Raw genomic sequence first — 20,911 nt, 5'->3', positions numbered from 1 at the left:
AGCATGATCTGCTGGGAACAGGACCCTGCAGCCCTGCTCCTTCTGGAGGTGCAAACAACCCGGGGAGAGGGGACAGGGCTGGGAATCCCAGGTGGAAGATGCATCCCATGTGTCCATCCTCCTCTCAGCACAGCCAGGGCCCTCTCTGTCCCTATGGGTGACTGTCGGCCTCATCCTGCCCCACGGAGCCGACAGCTGAAACGCTGCTGGAGGAACGGGTGCCGACTGCTGCTCGGCTTCCAAAGGGATTTCACAACCCGCCAATTCCCGGAACGTGGAGCTAAAACACCAGTTCACAGTCTGGGAAAGAGCAAGATCCCGGACAGAGAGAAGGAGCTTAATCAAAACCTTTCCTTGACATCTGGCATTAATAGCTGAGCGAGCGTGGCGCGCTCCCCTGCTTCTTTAACTCACGTATCAAGCCAAGGCCACTGAAAACGTGGTCGGAGCTTGCACGGCCATCACCATCACATGCAGCAGCCACAGACCTCAGCCTCCTACCACATCCCTCCCATGAGAGTGACCCCAGGGCTTCACAATCACCCCAGAAACTGCTTGACACCACATCCTTGCCTGGCCTGGGCTGGCTATGAAGCTCTCTGCAGCTGGGACAAAAGAGAAATGGATTTCCATGGTAATTCAGCACGAGTCTCCACTCCCCCAGAGCATCCTTGGGCGAGTGGGAAGTGAGTGGGAAATGCATTTCTAATTTTACACAGTTCACCGATAACATACACACCGACAGCAGCCAAGTTTCAGAGAAGTTATCATATTTTCCATATGTTTTCCAGCAAGAAAACAGGAAGGCAGGACAGACCCACACCAGCCTGTCCTCCAGCCCACGGACCCCACAAGAGAAGCCCGTGATTATGACCATGTTTTGCAATTGCTTGAAGTTTTCCTGGGAATTTCTCAAGCTCCAGCAAGGAGAAATCCCCTGCACTCCTCAGCCTAAGAATGTCATTTGTGTAAACCAAGCCGGAAAACACACTATTGCAAAACCCTGGTGCCGTGACCGAATCATCTTCTGCAAGTGATTTATACAGCAGAGCTGCTGCAAACACACAGAGAACTCCAAACGCCAATTATCCTTTTCTAGCATTTTTTTTCAGTATGATGATTTTAATCTTCAACTAGGATCTTTGCTGGAAGCAAGGGGAGGAGCTCAGGATAAACCACGTCAAACCCCCAGGAAACAGGAGTCACAGCCACACGTGCGCCCAGACACACTTCTCTGCCAGTGGCTCCTGCCTTGCCAATGCTCAGACAAGATTTTACCAATTCACAGAGAATTTGCAAGAGTATTCAGCCCCAGGATCTGACACAGGACACCCGGCAGCCCTGGCCACCAGCCACTTGAAAGCTTAATTTCCTTCCAGCAGGACTTTGCCCAGCCAAGGATACACCTGGTGCTTTCCTGCATTACACCACTGACTCCGAGGAGGGAGGTCACCAATAAAAGCTTCTCTAACCTTCAGGAAGTCTTTGCTGAGCGGGTCAAAGTCAGAAAGAGCTTCTGTAAGGTCCTGAATAAAGTCAGGCAGAATCTCCATCGTAAAAGAAAATGAATGGGAAGAGAGAGATGCCACAAGGAACATATTCCCTCTTCGCTACAGAGTGTTTATTTAAGGCATGTCTATCCACAACCCTCCATGCACAGTTCAAGGATTATTAACAACCCACTCAACTAGTCAATGGGATAATTCCAGCTCTCACGTCACTGAGCCCCTGTTTACAGCCATGCAGCTGGCCCATCCGGAGCAGAGTCGGCCAGGAAGCAGTCACTGTCCCTCTGCGGGCACCTCCTGGTAACGTCAACCTTTCTGCCCCGGAATTTAGCATCTTTGGGACTGTGAATCATAGGAAGGAAAGGAAATATCTGGAGCCACGTGGACATGGCGGTGTGTCAGGAAAGCACACACAGCAACACCATGGTGACTGCCCAAGCACTGGGGACAACAGAGAAAGGGTCCCTGAAGCTCCTGCACCAACCTCCCAAACCTGCTCCTGCCTCTTCCAAGCTTCACAACAACAGAGCGAGCATGAGGAGATCTTCTCCTTGGGCTTCCACTAGAAGCAAGACACCTGTAAGAGAGATCTCTGCACACAAATCGAAGCAGCTGACTATCCTGGGACCACAAGGAAAAAGGCAGAATTCAAGGAACAAGAGGAAAACTGCAGTACAGAACACCCAGCCTGGTCCTCCACCAGCTGGACCGGGAGAGACGCAACACTTAAATCAATGCTCCTGGGCAATCTGTGTTCTGCTCCCTTGCCTTGACCTCCCGTCTCAACGCTCCCACCTCAAAGTCCAACAAGCCCAAAAGTGAAAACAAAACCAACTAGGAAGCAGGATCTACGTCTCGCTTCGGCGATTTACCTTCTCAGAGGTTAACATTCCAGCAGGGATGGGTCAAAACCCACAGGCCACCACCAACCACACCAACAAGGGCTGGAAAACACTTTGCCTCCCACACAGCGAGCTCTGGATGGGAAAACCGAGGGATATGCAGGAATCCAGCGGCTGCCGGGCCCTGCCTTTCTATTGTATTTTGTTTAAATAGCCCTCGCCTCCCAACTCATAAGCGGCTGAGCGAGGACAGCCCAGCCTAAGCAAACACAAACAGCAAAGAAGGAAACGCTTCCCCCAAAGATTGGTGCCTGAACTTGTCTTGCAATGGAAAGGACACGTTTAAAGTATTTATACTTCAGCCACAGAAAAAGGGAAAATATAGGTGGGGGTGGGAAGAGGACATGTCGGCAGCCAGAGAGGAGCTCTTGGCTTGGAGGTGGTTTGGGGTGGGTGCAAATGGAGCTTCTGGAACCGGTTGCCCACCCATGGCATCTCCCAAGGAGGAGCTGGGAGTCCTGCTTGGGCTGGGTCGGTGGGGATGGTGAGGGTCTGTGGGGATGGTGAGGGTCCATGACGGTGGATGGAGGGGCCCATGGTGGACAGTGAAGGCCCAGAGCCCGCAGCTCAATGGCGGCCTGACCCCCTCCCGCCCAGGGAGGGCCCCGTCCTCGACGCCCGGCGATGGTACTCACATGAGGTCGGGGCGGTGGCGGTGGAGGATGGCGCAGAAGGCGAGGCCGTCGCGGAAGGAGGTGGTCATGTTGGTGATGCTGACATCGCGGTAGCCCTCGCACTGCTGCTTGCACCACAGCTGCAGGTTCTGGATGGCGGCCATGGCCTCGGCGGGCCGGGCCGGGTCTGGGGCGGGAAGGGATGGCGGCGGGGCAGGAGGGAGCCCCTCGCCCTGCTCAGCCCGGCCGGAGGCTGCCGGCGTGTGGCGGCCGCCGCGGCGGGGAGGAGGCGGGGAAAGGGGCGGGCGAGGGGCGGGCGGTGGCGGCCCCTCAGGGCCTCCCTCCGCCTCGCCCCCGGGGCCGCGCCAGGAGGAGGAGAGGAGAAATGGCCGAAAAGGCCGGGGTTTGGGTCACAGCAGGGCGGCTGCTTCTCCACAGGGAGCGGGGGCTGCCGCGCCCCCGGCCCTGTCGCGACATGGCAACCCTCGCCTTGGGCCACCGCTGTGGGGACAAAGGGAGTTTCCCTCACACCCTGGGGACAAAGGGAGTTTCCTTCACACACAGGGGAGGCATGAGGAGGAGGAGGAGGATGAAGCATGGCAGCCCAGAGGCCTCATAATGGCTGGGGAAGGAGGGAGGCCGGCTATGGGCACGGGGTGTGGGGCACCCCGTAAGGTGTTGGTGGCCATCTGCCATCACTTGGTGGCCATCCACCATCGCCCACAGCTGTCCACCATCACCCAGTAGCCATCTGCTGTCACCCACAGCCCCATCCCCACAGAGGAGGAAGAGGAGGAGGAGGAGGATGGCTGGCTGAGGGAGGGAGAAAGGTGGCCGCCCGCTGTGGGGCTGGCCAGGGCCAGCAGCACCATTGCCAGTCCCCACCTCACGTTAAAAATCACTCACCAGATCTCCTGTGGCTGCCACAGCTGCCGAAGAGACAAGGTAACACTTAAAGGGCTGCCTATAAATTAGGTAAAAATAATTAATAATACATATAATATAATATATTAATGGCATTTCTGTGATATGATATGGATAATATACATTAATATATAAATACCTCACAAATAATTCAGTGCGTTTCCATTTCATCAACAATCACTGGCCAATGTATTTACTTTATGGTAAGGATTATACATTTCATTATAAATGGCTTGCTGGGCATGTCAGCAACTTTTACATCTCCATTCACTTTATTATTAATGGTTTCCTGAACAGTAACGGCATAATAATGCACACAATGCCGCATGAATATTTGATGTGGCATCTATAGTCTCCCATTTATCATTTATAACAGGCTACAAAAACATTATAAAACATTTATTACAAATTTATAGATCACTTTATACTAAAACAAAGTTGTGTTATAAATACATTATTAATCCTTTATGCCATTTATAGGAATCCCTTATAATAAGGCCTTAGCATATGTTGCTGCAGGAGGGGAACGGGGACGGCGGGGCCAGGAGGAAACACGGCAGGGTGAGCCTGCTCCCGAGCACCGGGGAGGAAAGCACAAACATTAGCACTCAAAATTAACCAAACCACCAAGGGACCGATTAAAAGAAATGCTGGATTAACTCAAAGTTGTTGGGTTTTATTTTCCTTCCCCTCCTCCCCTTGAAAAAAAAAGATGTTTGCTTCCTCGCAAGTCGGAAACTTGCGGCGCTGGAGCCCTGAAAGCTGAGCCGTCCCGCTTCGTTTCCACACCACCTTTTTCATTAGATTAATAAAATGTGCATAATTTACAAAAAGCCATCTGGCTAACGACGGGCAGCCTTTCCCCGTCCTCTGGCATCAGGTAACTTAAGGGCTGGTGAGAAATACAAGAGGATGCGATGGGTTTAGGAAATGCGTTTGTGGGGTCTCTTTCTGTCAGTCCCAAAGACCGTTTTCTTTAGGATTGCTCATCCCACATAGTGCAGCTCTGGGAAACGAGGAGAAAACCATGTTTCAAAACCGAATTATTGCCAATTGCTTATAGTACAAAGAGTGAAAATCAGCTCCTGAGCCCAGCTTTGACACAGCTGTAGTTACCCCTTTCAGATTTAATGGCCCAGATGGGGCATGGCCCAGGGAACGATATTTAGGTTTTTTTTAAAAAAAAATATATCTGTTTAACATGCCAATCTGTCTTCTAACAAACCCAGCTTAATGAGTCGATGCAGTTAGTCCCTTCTCATTACCTCGCGCTTTGGGGAAGGGGCAGCTGGGGCTGGGTGACAGGGGACACAGCCCCATGGAGCAGAAAGCCAGGCTGGACCAGGAGAGCAGCTGTGATTTTCTGTACATCCCACATTTCTCCTCGTTCCTCCCCACACTGAGCCTGGGCACCTGCATTTGACCGCAATGGCTGTATCAGAAAGGCATCCGGGCTTGCAGGCACCAGGAGACCTGCTGGAGACCTGCTGGAGACCAGCTCTGAGGAGAAAGACCTGGGGGTCCTGGTGGACAACAGGATGCCCATGAGCCAGCAATGGGCCCTTGTGGCCAAGAAGGCCAATGGCATCCTGGGGGGCATCAAGAATAGTGTGCCAGCAGGTGGAGGGAGGTCATGCTGCCCCTCTGCTCTGCCCTGGGGAGGCCCCATCTGGAGCACTGGGTCTAGTTCTGGGCTCCCCAGTTCCAGAAGGACAGGGAACTGCTGGAGAGAGGACAGCAAAGATGATGAGGGGACTAGAACATCTCTCTGATGAGGAAAGGCTGAGGGACTTGGGGCTTTTTAGTCTTTTAGTACTTAAAGGGTGGGTGTCAGGAGGATGGGGCTGGTCTTTTCTCAGTGGTGCCCAGTGACAGGACAAGAGGAAACGGGCACAAACTTGAACATAAGAAGTTCCATCTAAACATGAGGAGGAACTTCTTTCCTGTGAGGGTGACAGAGCCCTGGAAGAGGCTGCCCAGGGAGGTGGTGGAGTTCCTTCTCTGGAGACATTCAAAACTCACCTGGACACGTTCCTGTGAACCTTTTCTTTCTCTTCCACAGTCCTTTTCAGTTCTCTTCCCAGATACCCAGCTGCAACGGAGAAATGCTGAGTGCTTCCTGACGGTTGCTATGACTATGACTAGTGAGGATCACCCTCTGCCATTACCTCTTAAATTTATCCTGGTTCCCATATGCAGCAGCCTGGAGTTTACTGTTAATAGAAGAAAAGCTTAAATATATGACTTTTGGACCACCCTAAAGCTCAAAGAAGAACAACTAACATTTAGCTTGAGGACTTGAGGGAGGGAGAAAGGCTCAATTCTTTACATCAGACAACGTGGGGCCTCATGAAGCTGAAAACCAAGTAATACATTCTCTTTTTTTACACAAAAGAGTGCAACCCCATAGACAGAAATCGTATCTTTTAACTATTGTGGGAAATCAGCTGATCAAATTGAGCTACTTCATCATTTTGCCGCGGGGCTGTTCGCTCCCAACAATAGAAGTGGGTGTCGTAGCCAAGAGCTCCCACACGTTCCCCTGCCAGTGGCTTGTATTAAACTGAGGGATTCAAAACGAGAAGGAAAAAAGTGTGTGTCTCATCAGTAACATGCCTCATCAGCTCTCTCTTCCCAGAAGGCAGCCAGGCTGACTCCACGGAGACAGAAAGGCCCAGGATTTCACAGCTACTCGCCCAGAAACGCTTCCTGCCTCTCCCCCGAGTCTGGCCAGTCTGACCTGCAAAGTAGCAGAAAAAAAGGTTATTGAAAAATTCAAGTCCAAACAGGAATTTCGACTGAGAGAAGATGAAAGTGAAAGGTGAAGTTACAGAAAGAGGCGCTTCGGTAAATCTCTCTGTGACACGTGCCTCCCAGAAGCTCATCAACGCTAAATCCATTCTCCTAAAACCTCAAAGAACCAAAAATAGTGAGCGCCAGAGCAAAGCGTGTCCTGTCACCTAGGTGTAACGTGATGTCACATCAAATAAGAAACCAGTCCTCTCTCCCTTGTTCCTCCTGCCTGCTGGCGAGGTGACCTGCCAGCTCTCCTGTCCCCAAACCCAGTGAGGTGTGGGATGGGCTGGAGGTGGATGTCAGCAAGTTACTTCCAGGCAGAGAGGATGGGACAATGCTCAGGTGCTGCATCCCACACACCAGGTGAGGTGGAAAAAATGAAGAGGCCATAAACAGCTGCTTGGTGGGTCACCAGAGCCTTGGGAAGCCAAAAGCAGGTCTCCAAGGGAATGGTGTTTGTTTCAGGTGGTGACCTCCCCTTCCAAGGAAGCTGAAAGAGGCGGTGGTGATCTCTAATCTGCCGTGGCAGATTGCTGCCTTTGGAAGCTGCAAACTTCACTGCTCTTATCAGAAAGCAAAAGTGAAGGTTCATTTTGCTGATCAAAACCTGTTTGGACCACGAGATTGCATGAGGTGACCCATATCTACACCGGCATCACCATGGGAGCAGGACCCACCCTGGAGCAGGAGCTGGCTTGGCTGCTTTGAAATTCTGTGCCTTATCAGCGGAGCAGAGTTTAAAGCCTGGAAAACCCATAATATTTGTTAGTGATTAACGTTGTTAACATGCTGAAGCAAAGAAGCACTTTGCCTCTTCCAAGCTGGTTGTGGACATGAGTAAGTGAAGTCTCCTCTTGGTGGTGGGGGAAAACGAGGTCTTGTCCTCGTTTCACGGGAACACAGAGGTGCTTGCTCAACGTTTGGGTATCGCTGACCTCCCAAATCCAGCTGGAACCCCAACCAGAAAAGAGGCCAGCTCTTACCTGAGGTTGCTAACTCCATAATAATAAAATCCTTGAGACAAAATAACTTCAAAGGCCAGAACTTTTCACTTCTGCACTGAATTAATGTGAAAAACTACAAGTTGCCTTGTTTTCACACAGACTGAACCTGGAGCTCCACATGCTTTATTTGGCAGGGGGGAGAACACGGGCTCCCATAGGAAATCTATGATAGTACAAAATTCAAACTTTCTCTCTCCAGCCCTGGCCTGGCAGAGTGACCACTGCTTGGTCCTCCAAAGCCACCGGCACCCCCGTGTCCCTGCGTTGCTCCCCAGGTGGGCACAGAACTGGGGGACAGCCTGGGGCGGGGGCACCACAAGCCCTGGAGGACAACTCGTGGTAGATGTGGTTCAAGGTGTCCTACTCACCCTCTGCCGAGTGCCCTCAGAGGTCTCACTCCTCTCTGATGATGTTCCCAATAAACCCTGGAGAGCAAAAGCATCAGCATCACTTTGGATTTTGAATTTCATTATTGTTTAAAAAAAAAAAAGAGGTAATTTTATTACTTTTATGGTATGTTTTCCATTATTTGCATAATTGTTTCATGCTAATAAGACAATTAGCAATTCTTACAGCTTAATAATTACCCTGCAATGACTGGCCTATTGTAGCTTAATGAATTTTTTTAATTGTTGCTGGGGGTCTTGACGTTTTTTGCCCGCTATCTTCCTGCGTTAGCGATGCTGTTCATGGAAACAGGGTGATGCCAAAGGCAGGACACCACCAGCTCAGCCACCCAGGACAGGCAGGCGTCGTGTTATAGAGGTCTCTTGAATTTAAAAGGAGGGGGAAAAGTCAAGCTCTATATTCTGCTGCTTTAGGGCTAAATTATCTGAATACACGGAGAGGCAATGATTTAAAAATCAGTCCACCTTAGGCAAACGCTGCCCCGGTGGAAGCCAGCCTGCTTCCCTGGCACGGGGCTGGCTTTGACATCCTAAAAGCTAACAAAAAGCTTACCATTTTTATCTTGCAGCACACAACTCCTCGAGTTAAGCGTGAATCATACTCTCCCGAACTGTGGGATGGCCAGAAGGAAGTTAATTAAGGACGGGCAGGGCCGGGATCGTGTTTGTCACTGACCGAGGTCACCGATGAGGTCGGCTGGAGGAAGAGGATGGTGGGGTCTGGGAGGCTTCACTTTCTCTGCCCTTCCTCTTTTCTAGTGGCTGGTAAAACCTCGGCACCTTTAGCCACGGAATCTCATTTCTTGGCTGTTACCTGTGTAATTCTCCCCGCGTTTCCGCTGCTGACGTAGCTCAGAGGCAGATCTGCCCGACCCACTCGGTGCTGGGACCCGTCCCGTTCCCCACGTCAGACGTGCCCCAGAGGCAGCTGCCACTGAGTCAGGGACACACAGCCACCTCCCTGGTTACTCATGCCCTCCTGCCGCCCAAACTCACTTGCTGCTTCCAAGAAACCCCTCAGGGTTCCTGGGGTGCACAACCCAGCCCAGAGATGGGTCAAAGAGCCACCCCCCTGCTCCAGGGCATCGGTACGTGTGGGGCCACCTCCCAGCCCCACCGGGATATGGTCAAGTTAGAGATGCCCACTTCCAGCGAACTGTGGGATGGCCAGAAGGAAGTTAATTAAGGACGGGCAGGGCCGGGATCGTGTTTGTCACTGACCGAGGTCACCGATGAGGTCGGCTGGAGGAAGAGGATGGTGGGGTCTGGGAGGCTTCACTTTCTCTGCCCTTCCTCTTTTCTAGTGGCTGGTAAAACCTCGGCACCTTTAGCCACGGAATCTCATTTCTTGGCTGTTACCTGTGTAATTCTCCCCGCGTTTCCGCTGCTGACGTAGCTCAGAGGCAGATCTGCCCGACCCACTCGGTGCTGGGACCCGTCCCGTTCCCCACGTCAGACGTGCCCCAGAGGCAGCTGCCACTGAGTCAGGGACACACAGCCACCTCCCTGGTTACTCATGCCCTCCTGCCGCCCAAACTCACTTGCTGCTTCCAAGAAACCCCTCAGGGTTCCTGGGGTGCACAACCCAGCCCAGAGATGGGTCAAAGAGCCACCCCCCTGCTCCAGGGCATCGGTACGTGTGGGGCCACCTCCCAGCCCCACCGGGATATGGTCAGGTTAGAGATGCCCACTTCCAGCCAGCCAAGGCTGTGAAGGTCCTTCATGGGCATGCTGACCAAGTGTCCAGCTCGTGCCCAAGGCTGGGTCATAAAAACATGATATTTTGATCACAAGTCATAAAAACATTTGATTTTTGCAGCAGTGAGAAATAAGCTGCAGTAGGAAACCATCACCAAAGGTGCCTGGTGTTTGCAGGGGATTCGTGATCCCTGACACTTGCAGGGTATGGAGGTGGGACCTGGCATGTTCCCGGCCTGGATTCAGCTATTCCTACCCCATCCTTGCCAGCCAGTGCTTAGCAGGGGGGCTCTGCAGCCCCTTGGCTGCCCCAGGACTGCCCAGCTCCTCCTGGGCCCCCTTGGCTCCCCAGCCCAGCACCAGCCACACAGGCACCAAAGGGCTTGTGCCAGCCCTGAGCTGGACACAGTCACTGGACACCCAACAAGGCCACAGCCAGTGTCCCCTTCCCCATTGTGCCTCCCCCAGAGCTGGGATGAGATTCCCAGTGTAGCAGAGACCAAAAGCCTCCCCGCAAGCCAGCATTCCCAGCCCCACACAGACTTCCTTCAACACCAGTCCCAGCAGCCCATGGCTCTCCTAGGAATCACAGAATGGTTCAGGATGGAAGGGACCCTTAAAGCCCCCCCAGTGCCACCCCCTGCCCTGGGCAGGGACACCTCCCACCAGACCAGGTTGCTCCAAGCCCCATCCAGCCTGGCCTTGAACCCCTCCAGGGATGGGGCAGCCACAGCTTCTCTGGGCAACCTGGGCCAGGCTCTCACCACCCTCACAGCAAAGAATTTCTTCCTAAAGCTCTTGACTAGAGGAGATTCTGGTGGAGAAGTGCCCAAGCCGTGATTCTGTACCCCTTTGGGACCTGTCATCTGGAATGCAGATGGGAGCACAGTGGTTTCCACTGGGTGAGCGATGGGGACCCTACAGGCTTAGCCAAGAACGACCTGGCAAAGCTCCTCACCACTCCTCTTCTGAGCAAAGCACCAGCTCTCCTGGAAGACAGAGGAGATGGCCCCAGCCCCCAGGAGGAGCCTGGGTGAAGGAGAAGGCTGTCAGCTCAGCAGGGATGGGAGGAGAGAAGGTGCTCAGCCAGGCGGAGATGAAAGTTAGAGAGCGCTGATTAAACGGCGGGCGGGTGTCAGGGCAGCAGTAACACCATCACTGACTGCTCAGGGCTGTCACAGCAGACAGGAGGGACGGGCTCCTGCCCCCAGCTGTCTCTGCACAGCCAGGAGACCCTTTGACAGCCCCGTTCTTCTCCACCCTGAGCTGGTTTCAGTGACGTGCTCCAAGCCAGAGCATCCTGCTTAGCTCCACTGGCTCCAAGCAGAGGGTGGCAGCAGAGAAAATGCATCGTGGGAACCTTCAAAACCAGCAAAAAGGAGAGACATCAACAAATCATAAATGATGGGTTTTGTATCGGGAGATCTATGGGAAGGCTCAGCTTCGCAGAGTAACTTCCACCCACTCTCCCTCCCTTTGAATTTGTTTCCCGATCTCCCAAAAGATGGTTTTTGCTGCTGCTGATAATGAGATACTCCTTCTGCCTTCAGACACCTCTCTTCACGCTGCTCTGCAAAGCCTGGCCATCCAGGTCTGAGGGGTCAATAAATAGTTCTGCCAACATCCAAGCACCCCCTGCTCCACTGCTCCAGGCCTCCTGGAGCTGCTCTGCTCACAGCAGGCAAGAGCAGAATTTCGGGCCAACCACACAATTCCTAAGTGTTTCTAGTCACTGCCCTGGAGTGGGATTTCTGGAAAGCCCCACCTGCAGGGAGGATCTCCACTAAAGCACCACTACTTTGTTTGACTCATTGTCTTTGTGAACAGTCTTGAGACATTTTCCTTGCTCCTTCATTCCAATTCCTGTGAAAAGACCTTTCCCAGCCAGTCCCACAAGTTTCCAGCCGCTCTCGGCCCACGGCAGCACCGAAAGAACAACCTCCCTGCTCTGACAAACTTAATGATGTCTGATAAGGGAGTAAGGTGAGAGGAGCCAGTAATCTCACTGGGAACCCTTTAGACAGGCATTAATCCTGCTGTCACCGAGCCCCTCAGGAAAACCATTTCACCAACTTGATCTTCTTCAGCTGCTCCTCCACAGAATTTATACGTAGCCAATTGTCACAGCAGCGGCTCCGGACGCCAAGCAGATGCTGCTGAGGAAAAGAGTGTGTTGCATCCTTAAGCGATGGCTCTAATCACTTCATTTAAAGGCAGGGCTACTTCCAGTTGATGGGGAGTTCAGAGCTTTTCCTTCTCTCCTCCAGCTCTCCGCAAAACCAGCCAAATATTCACTCATTCATTCATATTTTGACACATTAGCAAAAGTGCTCAGCTCTGGCACTCCTCATTTGCAAAAATGGACAATATTTCTCTAGCTGGCCACCCACGAGGTCACAACTGTCCCTGCCACCAGCAAATAGATACAGACTTATTTACAGCCATCTATAAAATTCCTCTGGGTTCTCTGTCTTTAGAATACTACAAAGATTCTCAACTAACAAGTGGAGTGCCAGGGGAATAGAGATGAACAACGTGAAAAGCAAACTGGTGACCAGCGTTCAGTGAAGCTGGAGAAGGAGCACAGGAGGCAGCTACTTCTCTGGAGCAGAGGGAAGGAAGACACCTCTGTTTGTGTCCTCAAAAAACAGCTGGGAAATCAGCCATCGTCCCTGTCAGCAGACAAGGACCAGAGAGCAGTGGTCACAAGAGTCCCAGGGAGGAACTGGCTGATCCCAAAGAAGAAACCCAGCTGCTTGTTCGAGGACCCCAGTGTGACAGTGGCCAGCTGTTGGGATGTTTGCAGATGTACCAAGATGCTTGTTTATTGTTTTTAAAGAAAAGCATCCTAAGAAACCTCCTAAAAGTTGTCCAGTCAGCAGTTGGTGCTGACTAAACTTATCTATTATACCCCCCTGACCCTCCTAAGCCTCCTCCATTTCCTGCATATCCTGTAAAAGGCCAAGACAGCTCTAGGAGCATTTGGCCATGGAGACAGGTCCTCCAGAGGTGCTTGGTCTAGAATAACAAAAGGCTGGAGAACAGGGAAAGAAAGTTTTCAAGCTATAGCCAAGGCAGCACAGAGCATGGAAAGCACAATGGAAACAAAGAGCATTTTAATTAAAAAAGAAAAAAACCCACAAACAGCCACCCCCAGAAAACAGGGTGGTGTCTCCCCCTGCACAGATCTGCACATTCCCTCCAACACAGAGAGAGCAGAGACTTCCCCTGCAAGGGCCAGCGATCCCTTCTGCTCTCCCAGCAGCTCTGCTCTTCTCGGAGAGACAAAACTGTATCAACAAACCATCAGCCACTGCCTTAAGACCCTGTGAAGGAAGTGGTCCCTGTTTGGCACAACGTTCAGGAGATCTTTCTCCCACAATAATGGCATCTTAAGCCAGAGAGATGGATCCTGTCCCCTTTCTCATCTTCAGCCAGCACACTCTCCTCTTCCACCAGTCTTTTTTTCCTCCTTCCACAGTCCAGCCTCCTCCATCACCTCTTTGATCCTCCAGCACACGGGTTGAAACGCTGTCTCCGATGCAGCCGATGAGTCCAGTTCAGTTAATTCCTCTGGAAGCAGAGCTCCCAGAACCACCCGTTCATATCATGGCCTCCATGTGCAGAACCTTCAAAGCTTCTGAGATCTGGGAGCTGGTGTCGATCTGGCCGTACATGCCCACCAGGAAGGCCCTGTGCAGTAACACTGCTGCGTGCTCTGGGGGAGGGAAAGACAGCGTGAGGAACTGCCCCAGCAGCTCCAACAGGCAACCAAAAGCAATCCACCAGAAAACACCGGGATGAACATTTGCAGAAGTGCAAGAAAATCTCTTTCTTTAAGAACATGGCACAGTTCAGCTTCTAATAGCTCCATGGGGACAAAATCATAACTCAGGGGAAAATCCTAAGGGAGCACATCTACTTGAAAGAAGCCTCCCTTGGCAAACCTCCCCTGTGATGCTCAGACGAAAGCTGCTGTTGATATGGAATTAAAGAACAGTTTGGGTTGGAAGGGACCTTAAAGATAATGCAGTTCCAAACCCCTGCCCTGGGCAGGGACACCTCCCACCACACCAGGTTGCTCCAAGCCCCCTCCAACCTGCCCTTGAACCCCTCCAGGGCTGGGGCAGCCACAGCTTCTTTGGGCAGAAAGATCACCTGGTCTAAGCAACACTGGCCCTTGACAACCTTCCCAGGGAGGCTGTTCCCAGCCCAGGAGCCCAGCTTTAATCGTTGTGAGGCCAAGCAGGCACCAAAGGTGGCAGATACCAACTTACCTTGGCAAAGGAGGGTGTATTCAGGCAGGTTCCTCAGCGCTGTCTGCACCACCTCAAAGTCTCGGCTGCCAAGGCAGTACATGAAGGTGGGGAGGAAGTCTGCAGCAATGCTGGGAGTAAAACATGGTGACAGTGTCATTATGGTCCAGATCACCATCAACCAGCATGAGAGATGGGCAGCCAGTGCCCATCAGTGACTGGGGACAGCCTACGTTCCAGGGGTCCTCACCTGGGGTTGTTCTGAATGGAGCGCAAAGCCAGGCTGAAGGCCAGATTTCGGCAGGACTCCTCCGATGAGCTCATCAGCTTCTGCAGGTTTGTCTGAAAGACAAACAAAATTAGGGTCAAGGGGCCATCCAGGGAGCACAAACTCCTCAGATTTGCACTGCTACCCCTCCAGCACCAATCCAGCCCAACACACATCCAGGAGGCACTGGCTGAGCCTGAAAATCACTCTCTGTAAGAAGGATTATCCTGTTTTTGAATACTTTAAAGCACCCTCCTGTAACCTTATTCCACATGGGACTGTGTTTTTCCTAGGCTGAGTTTTCCCCAGGCTCCAGTGTTTTCAACACACCTGTTCTGCTCTCTCCTCGCCCCAATACTGGGAATAGAACAGAGGGTTAATTCTTCCTCTGATGTGCAGAGAAATTAAATGGATGATGGCAGGAAGCAATGGAGGAAGATGGTAGGGAAGTAACCACTGCCTGCTGTCAGAAGGCCTAACTGAAGATAAATTTCTCCTAAGATGCTGCAACAACCATCCAAAAAGCAGAGGAAGGTTAGTTCTTAAGCTGGCCATGCAACACAGACTGTGGTGAAAAGTATCTCTTCCTTCCAGTGGCAGTTTGAGACACTAATACTCACAGCAAAAAAAGCGAGAATTTCTGGCCTCCGTCTGGACATCTCATCAATGTCTGTCAGCACCTCCAGGATGTCTGGTGGAAGACACAGGTTGAGACAGGTGACTGAAATTCACTGATCCAGCAAAAGGTATTTTTCTTTTTCCCCAAAACCTAATCTCTCACAAGGATGAGAACAGTTAGGTCATGTGCCAGACCAGCACATCCCAGTCTGCCCAGGCAAGAGGTCACCAGCACTGTCATGCCACGGGCAGGGGAAGGAGTGGAGTGAGGTGTGAGGTTTTAATTCCTAATTACTACAGAAGTAATTACTTCTGTAACTGAAAGATCTTCACAGAAAGCCTGTTTTTCAAAACAGTGTCCAGGCAGGATTTCTTTTGCCCATTTCTAGTGTGGAAAGAAAACTGTGACCCCAATACCACAAGTTAGGTCTGAACACAGGACACCTGTGATTTCAGAAGACCTTTTGGGAAGAAACATGTTGTTCCTGTATGTCAGGTTAACACGATTTTCTGCCATGAAGACCACTTGGGGATTTCTAACAAAAACCTGCTTCTCATCAGTTTGGTATTTTTATATCATTAAAAAAAAAGACATTGCTATCAGCACTCCAGACCTGGCTCGACATGAACTGCAGCACTCCCCGAGTTACTCAGACTGTCTCCCAGGGCACTTACAAGATCCTCAACAAGCCCCAAAGCAGAGGCAGATGCAGCACCGCTGAGCTGAGTGATAACAGCATCACAGGAAGCCTCTGTCACAGAATCACAGAAGGCTACGGACAAGTTCATCCAAAACAAACGCACATCCTAACTGCTGGAGACTTCCAGACACAGGACTGAATCAGGAAACTGCCTGTAGCTGACAGATAAGTCAGCACTTGCCCTGTGTCCCTGTACAGCCCTGCAGGTCCTCACTTACCCTCAACCGTTTGGCCCCTAGAGAGCCTCTTCATATATGGGGCCATTTCTGCTGGCGTGAGAGGGGTGAAGAGAGACACACTGACGAGGGGGAGAGAGCCAGCTGCTGCTTCATCTGGAGGGGAGAGACAGAGGGAAGCATTTTCTCATGTAAGTTGTAAAGAAAACAGTGGAGAAGTGGATACACCCTTTGGGTCTCTTGACAGGTCAATCCTAAAGTGCGGTTGAAGCCGCCAAAATCCACACCAATGAAACTTGCCCTTGTTAAGAGCTGTTCTTCTGCTCCAGTTGTGACACCACTGACAGGAAAACAAATTAACCCATCCCAGATACTGGTTCCAAATTGCTGAGTGCCATTCTCCACTCTAAATACCCTTTCACTGTGCTGGTATGAGAAGAGCACAGCACACAGCCCATAAAAGCATCTGAGCTCCAAAACTCACTGCAGGTTGACCAGCTGGAGTAACTCTTCCCCCCGAGACTCACCATCCTTCTCCTCATCGGAGCCTCTGTCCAAGACACCGCTCTTACTAGGGAGGCTCAGCCCAGCCAGGAGGGACTTCAACATTGCTAGGTCACTGTTGTCTGATGAGAGGTCACTGGGGGAAGAAATGGCATGTTTCACTTTCAACAAGGGACGAGGACAAGCAACAGCACAGATGTGTATGCTCTAAAATGAATAATTTCTTGGAAGCAGAAACTAGATTTTTGCTTTTACTGGAACTGGAACTCAAATGCATTTTTTCCCCTCTCTGCAGGTGGGACCCTGCAGCCACCACTCAGGGAAAGGACCCCACTGGGGTATCTAGAAATACTGCAGGGCCCTACAATGCCTCAACAGGACATTTAGACCATTATGTGAGTTGAAATCATGATCTGACTTCCTTGGGCTCAGTTTTCACTTTTGAAAAGGGATATCCTGCTCATCTCAGTAGAGATTTATGGGAGTCAAGGGTGAAGAAGTGCCATATTAATGGCTATTTTGTCACTTCCTCTTGTTGTCTTATGATTAGCTCACACCAGCCTGACTGTACAAACTCTCCATGAGCTACTGGAGTAAGGAATCTTACTGGAGTGGATCCGAGTGCTTCTGCAAGAAGGAGACAGCTGCCTGGGCGTTGCAGGTGATGTACTTGTGGATAAACTGGACAAACTTGCTGATGAAGGCGGCCAGGTGCCGTGAGGATTTTCTGTAGTTCTGAAAGGATTGAGAAAATGAGAGTTAACAATAAATAAATAAATAAAAGCAGTGATGCTCTGCCCCATCCTGCACCTCTGGGGACCAGGGAGCAGCATTTTTGATCTCCTGCCTCCTCTTTAAGCTCTCCCAGGTACTTGATGCACTTTTTTTTGGTTTTAGGCATATGAAAGTTTTCCCTTCAAATGGGAGAGAAGCGGGCTGGCCCTGTGTTAAATGAGCTTCTCCATCTAGTGGCTGGAAGCTGGCACGGGGAGGAGGAGCAGGGACTTTCCTACCAGCAGCAGCCGGATGAAGGACAGGAGACAGTCCCATAGTGCCGCCTGGTGCTCGTTCTGGAAGACCTGCGGCTGGAGCAGCTCCAGGATGCCCAGGACGTGGATGAAGAAGGTCAAGTGGTTCTGCTGCCTGAACTCCTGGAAATTGAGGTGAACACGGCCATGCAGCAGAGCCGCAATCATTGGCAAGTGCCTGAAATGCCAAACAGAAGAAAATCCAGATCTAGCGTCTTCCTAGAAACAGTTACGCGTTGTTACACCTCAGTTCCTGGAAGGAAGCATCCCTTATCCTCTCCCAGGATTCTGGATTTGATCCCTGCATCCATAGAGTCAGCAAGCTCCACTTCCCACCCATATTCTGTTCTCTAGTCTCCAAGAGGGCTGTTTCCAGACAGACATGGAGCCTAAAGAGGTGCTGCCTCATTATAAAAGATACAATTTTGCTGCCCTTTCTCTTGACTTTTGTACGTGAATGTGGATTCTGTCACAATAATCAATTTTGCTGCCAGTTTGTTCCCCTGCTAGGACAGGGGTGGATGCTTTTCAATGACCATCAACCACCCAGAGGGTGAAAAGGGAGAGTGGTACCTAAGAAGCAGGATGGGATGGGCCACAGCGAGCTTCCTGCAGGCCATGTTGGCGTCCCACACACGGCTTTCAGATGACTTGGAGTCACTGGTGTCTGCCAGAAGGTTAATGAATCTGTGAACCAGGGCATCGAGCTAGAAGAAAAATAATGAATGAGTAGTTTAGAAGTTTAAAGCAGAAATCCTGGCTCTTCAGCAGTGTTTCCCAATTCCTTTCCAACTCCAGAGGGGGTTAACAGAAGTGATTTTCAGGTAGAATCTGCAAGAAGATGCAACGTTCCAGCTGGCACGGGATCTGAAGTCCACAGTCCCTACAGACATCAAAGCAGGATCAGATGCCTGCATGCTTGTGCTTCACAGAAGCTTTTGGCACATAGAAACGTGTGGAGCTTATGGTATTTTATAGAAGGACACTGCAAAATAAACCACACCTGAACAATCTGCTCCTGAGAGCACAGGCACAGAAGGGGCAACAGAAGAGTGAGGTAAAGAAAGCAAAGTGACCCAGGAAGCTTTTCCCAGTCCTCTCCTTTTAGACTGGGCACTGGTAGCCATTCTGGGTACACAACTGGAAAGGAGCTCTCCTATGCCTCTAGCTTTACCTTGCAAGTGCTGCTGTCTCTGGCTCCTTCACTGGTGAGAAGCATCTCAGGCATAGGCACGAGGAGCTCGGGGAGCTGCAGGTAGATCTGAAGCAGAAGGTCCTGGCAGCATTTTCCCACAGAGCTGGAGGAAAAAGGGAGAGGTCAGTCACTGGTTACCACGTTAGTTCAACCAGCAAACATCCCAGAGCCATCCCATTAGCAACAGCCTTCCTGCACGTGGCAAACAGACCATGGAAAAGAGCAGCCACTGCTAATCTGAATCAGTATTTTTTCCAGTCTTTGTTTCTTCTGAACTACCCAAATCATTCAGAGTCTACAGGGAGCCATGGGAACATAGCTGGGAGGAAACAACCCAGTCTCCATTCAGCTTTCAGAGCAATCATAATGGAGAGAAACAGGATGCAGCAGGAGCTGAGTGATTCAAGGGATGAGTGGACAAGAAACGCCACGTTAGGAACTGCTAATTAAAAATAACCATTAACTTAAAAAAAACCCCAAACCAACAAAAAACACGGCAAGCATTTTGTCCTCAAGTCCTAAAAGCAAAAGGGCCTCGAAAAGTAAAAGTGACCTTTCCTGGTCCAAGTACCACTTAAAACGACAAGGACCTACAATCAGGGAAGAGGGTGCTCCCCGTTTGCAGCCCCACCTGCTCCCCCACTGCTGGATGCAGCTGGTCAGATACTCCGTTACTTTTTTGATGCTCTCAAGGTCCCCATGAGAACAACTGAGCAACAAAGGCAGCCGGGACTGGATGAGTGTGCAGGAGGCCTCTTCTGTGCTCTGGTATCTGGTTTCTGCTTCAGCCAGGATCAGCTCCACCATGCTGATCAGCTCCGATGCTTTTAGGTGGAGCACAAACTCCTCACGGCGCTTCTGTAATGCAAGAGAACACCCAAAATGAATCCAAACTGAATCTTAGTTCCTTCTAGTCACACCTTCCCCAACTGGAATGAAATACCTCCTGGAACTGGACTTAAGAACTGCCCCATATCTCGAGCTCTGAAAGCATCACTGCCCCAAATGGAACCTCGTTATCCCTCAACTACTTCAGAACTCATTTACTTCCATCTCAGCACGTGTGATGGGTCTGAAACCATAATTAAGTCACCAAACCAAAGAAATTCCTCTGCAGAGAAGAGATGCAAACCCCTTTTCTTGGTAAAATAGGAGTTATCCCACCCTGGGTTTTAGCTTGCTCACCACTGCAGTCTTGTGTGTAGATCTTTAATGGATATTGTGGCAACTGCTGCAGGAGCTGCAGAGGAAAGGTCAAGTGGGCAAACTTATGTGTGTTTGTATCAGCTTTTTGGACTCCAAATTGTCACTGTAATATGTCACACAGCAGAGTGGCTCAGTAATCAGCTGAGGTTCAGGCAGCAAGCTTGGCACGCTGCACCCGCATCGCTCCAGCCACCTCTTGGGCCATGGGACAAAGAAAATAATCAGGCACCATGAAAGCATTGCCTCCTGCTCCATCCAGAGAGGGATCTTGGAAGAACTGAACGGCTACCTGAGGAGTTCTTTGGTCCCTTCCCTGCCAGATCCGAGGAATGTGAATACAGGCCCACAAGAAATCCAAGGATGCCGTGGGGTCAAACCTGCCAGAAGACAAAAGAAGACGAATTTGCAATTAGAGTCAAGGCAGCCCTCGGGCAGCACACAAACACATGGTAGAGACTCTAACATCACGGGTACTGTGAAGGCAGAAACATCTGCAAATGTAAAAATAGGATCCATTAAGTCCCAAGAAGGGGTTTGGTTCTCTTCCCAGATTATGACTAAATATTTGTTGCAGTAAGCACAGCACGGGGTATGGAGCTGAACTAACGGCATTCGGCAAGAGCGCGGTGGCTGCAGGGAGTTGATATGATCAGACCAGTGACCTTGCTGTCCCAGAACATCCCATCCTGGCTGTTATCTGGGGCAGCAGAAATTAATTAAGTTGTTAGAGAGCAAGAGATAAATAACATTACGATAAACAAACTGAAATACTGCTAGCTTGAGAAGTATCGCTAGTTTAATCATGTCCTGAATTACTACTGTTAGATGTTAGCATTGCCTGCTCTGTAAAGCACAAGTTCAAGCAAAATACTACTAGAGTGACACTTCAGCATCTGAGAGCAACGTGGAGAAGCTGAGAGCTAGGGCTGCCCCAGAGCTCAGAACTGGGAGCCTGATGCCAGGAAGGGGGTTAGAAGGCTGGCAATGGAGTTTAGCACCACCAAAAGATCCAGCAGAGCCGGCCCAGGTACGGAGCCTGCCACCAGTCTGTTCTCCAAACCATCTCTCAAACCCCACGTTCATAAAGATTATCAACAAGGGCAATG

General features: G+C 50.8%; 2 protein-coding genes and 1 long non-coding RNA gene across 5 annotated transcripts in view; all 3 read right to left on the bottom strand.

Moving 5' to 3' along the window:
* MICALL2 (MICAL-like 2) overlaps positions 1 to 3,953 on the bottom strand; it is a 29,016-nt gene extending 25,063 nt beyond the window's left edge. For 2 of the 3 annotated variants that reach the window (XM_014946270.1, XM_014946272.1), the window contains exon 1: positions 3,046 to 3,273. In XM_014946270.1, the coding sequence (XP_014801756.1) occupies positions 3,046 to 3,188 (143 nt within the window). In that variant the 5' untranslated portion in view covers positions 3,189 to 3,273. Of the gene's footprint in view, positions 1 to 3,045; positions 3,274 to 3,930 lie in introns of those variants that run through there. The other variant, XM_014946271.1, reaches the window with a different exon arrangement.
* A 2,611-nt stretch (positions 3,954 to 6,564) lies between these two features.
* LOC106890418 lies at positions 6,565 to 9,253 on the bottom strand. Its single transcript, XR_001412519.1, has 3 exons — positions 8,709 to 9,253; positions 8,117 to 8,173; positions 6,565 to 6,688 (listed from the first exon to the last, which is right to left on the bottom strand). It is a non-coding gene; the product is annotated as an uncharacterized LOC106890418 (long non-coding RNA).
* A 3,699-nt stretch (positions 9,254 to 12,952) lies between these two features.
* INTS1 (integrator complex subunit 1) overlaps positions 12,953 to 20,911 on the bottom strand; it is a 47,272-nt gene continuing 39,313 nt past the window's right edge. The window contains exons 62-73 of the mRNA XM_014946196.1: positions 20,095 to 20,182; positions 19,231 to 19,457; positions 18,579 to 18,702; positions 17,978 to 18,111; positions 17,390 to 17,582; positions 16,984 to 17,111; positions 16,400 to 16,512; positions 15,915 to 16,028; positions 14,998 to 15,068; positions 14,360 to 14,451; positions 14,131 to 14,240; positions 12,953 to 13,571 (exon numbers count right to left, since the gene is read on the bottom strand). Coding sequence (XP_014801682.1) covers positions 13,456 to 13,571; positions 14,131 to 14,240; positions 14,360 to 14,451; positions 14,998 to 15,068; positions 15,915 to 16,028; positions 16,400 to 16,512; positions 16,984 to 17,111; positions 17,390 to 17,582; positions 17,978 to 18,111; positions 18,579 to 18,702; positions 19,231 to 19,457; positions 20,095 to 20,182 — 1,510 coding nt within the window. The 3' untranslated portion in view covers positions 12,953 to 13,455. The remainder of the gene's footprint in view (positions 13,572 to 14,130; positions 14,241 to 14,359; positions 14,452 to 14,997; positions 15,069 to 15,914; positions 16,029 to 16,399; positions 16,513 to 16,983; positions 17,112 to 17,389; positions 17,583 to 17,977; positions 18,112 to 18,578; positions 18,703 to 19,230; positions 19,458 to 20,094; positions 20,183 to 20,911) is intronic.

Source organism: Calidris pugnax, unplaced genomic scaffold (assembly GCF_001431845.1).
Source record: "Calidris pugnax isolate Ruff unplaced genomic scaffold, ASM143184v1 scaffold123, whole genome shotgun sequence".
NCBI lineage: Eukaryota > Metazoa > Chordata > Aves > Charadriiformes > Scolopacidae > Calidris > Calidris pugnax.
Note: the sequence above shows the minus strand (reverse complement) of the source record. Positions and strands in the feature narration are given on the sequence as shown.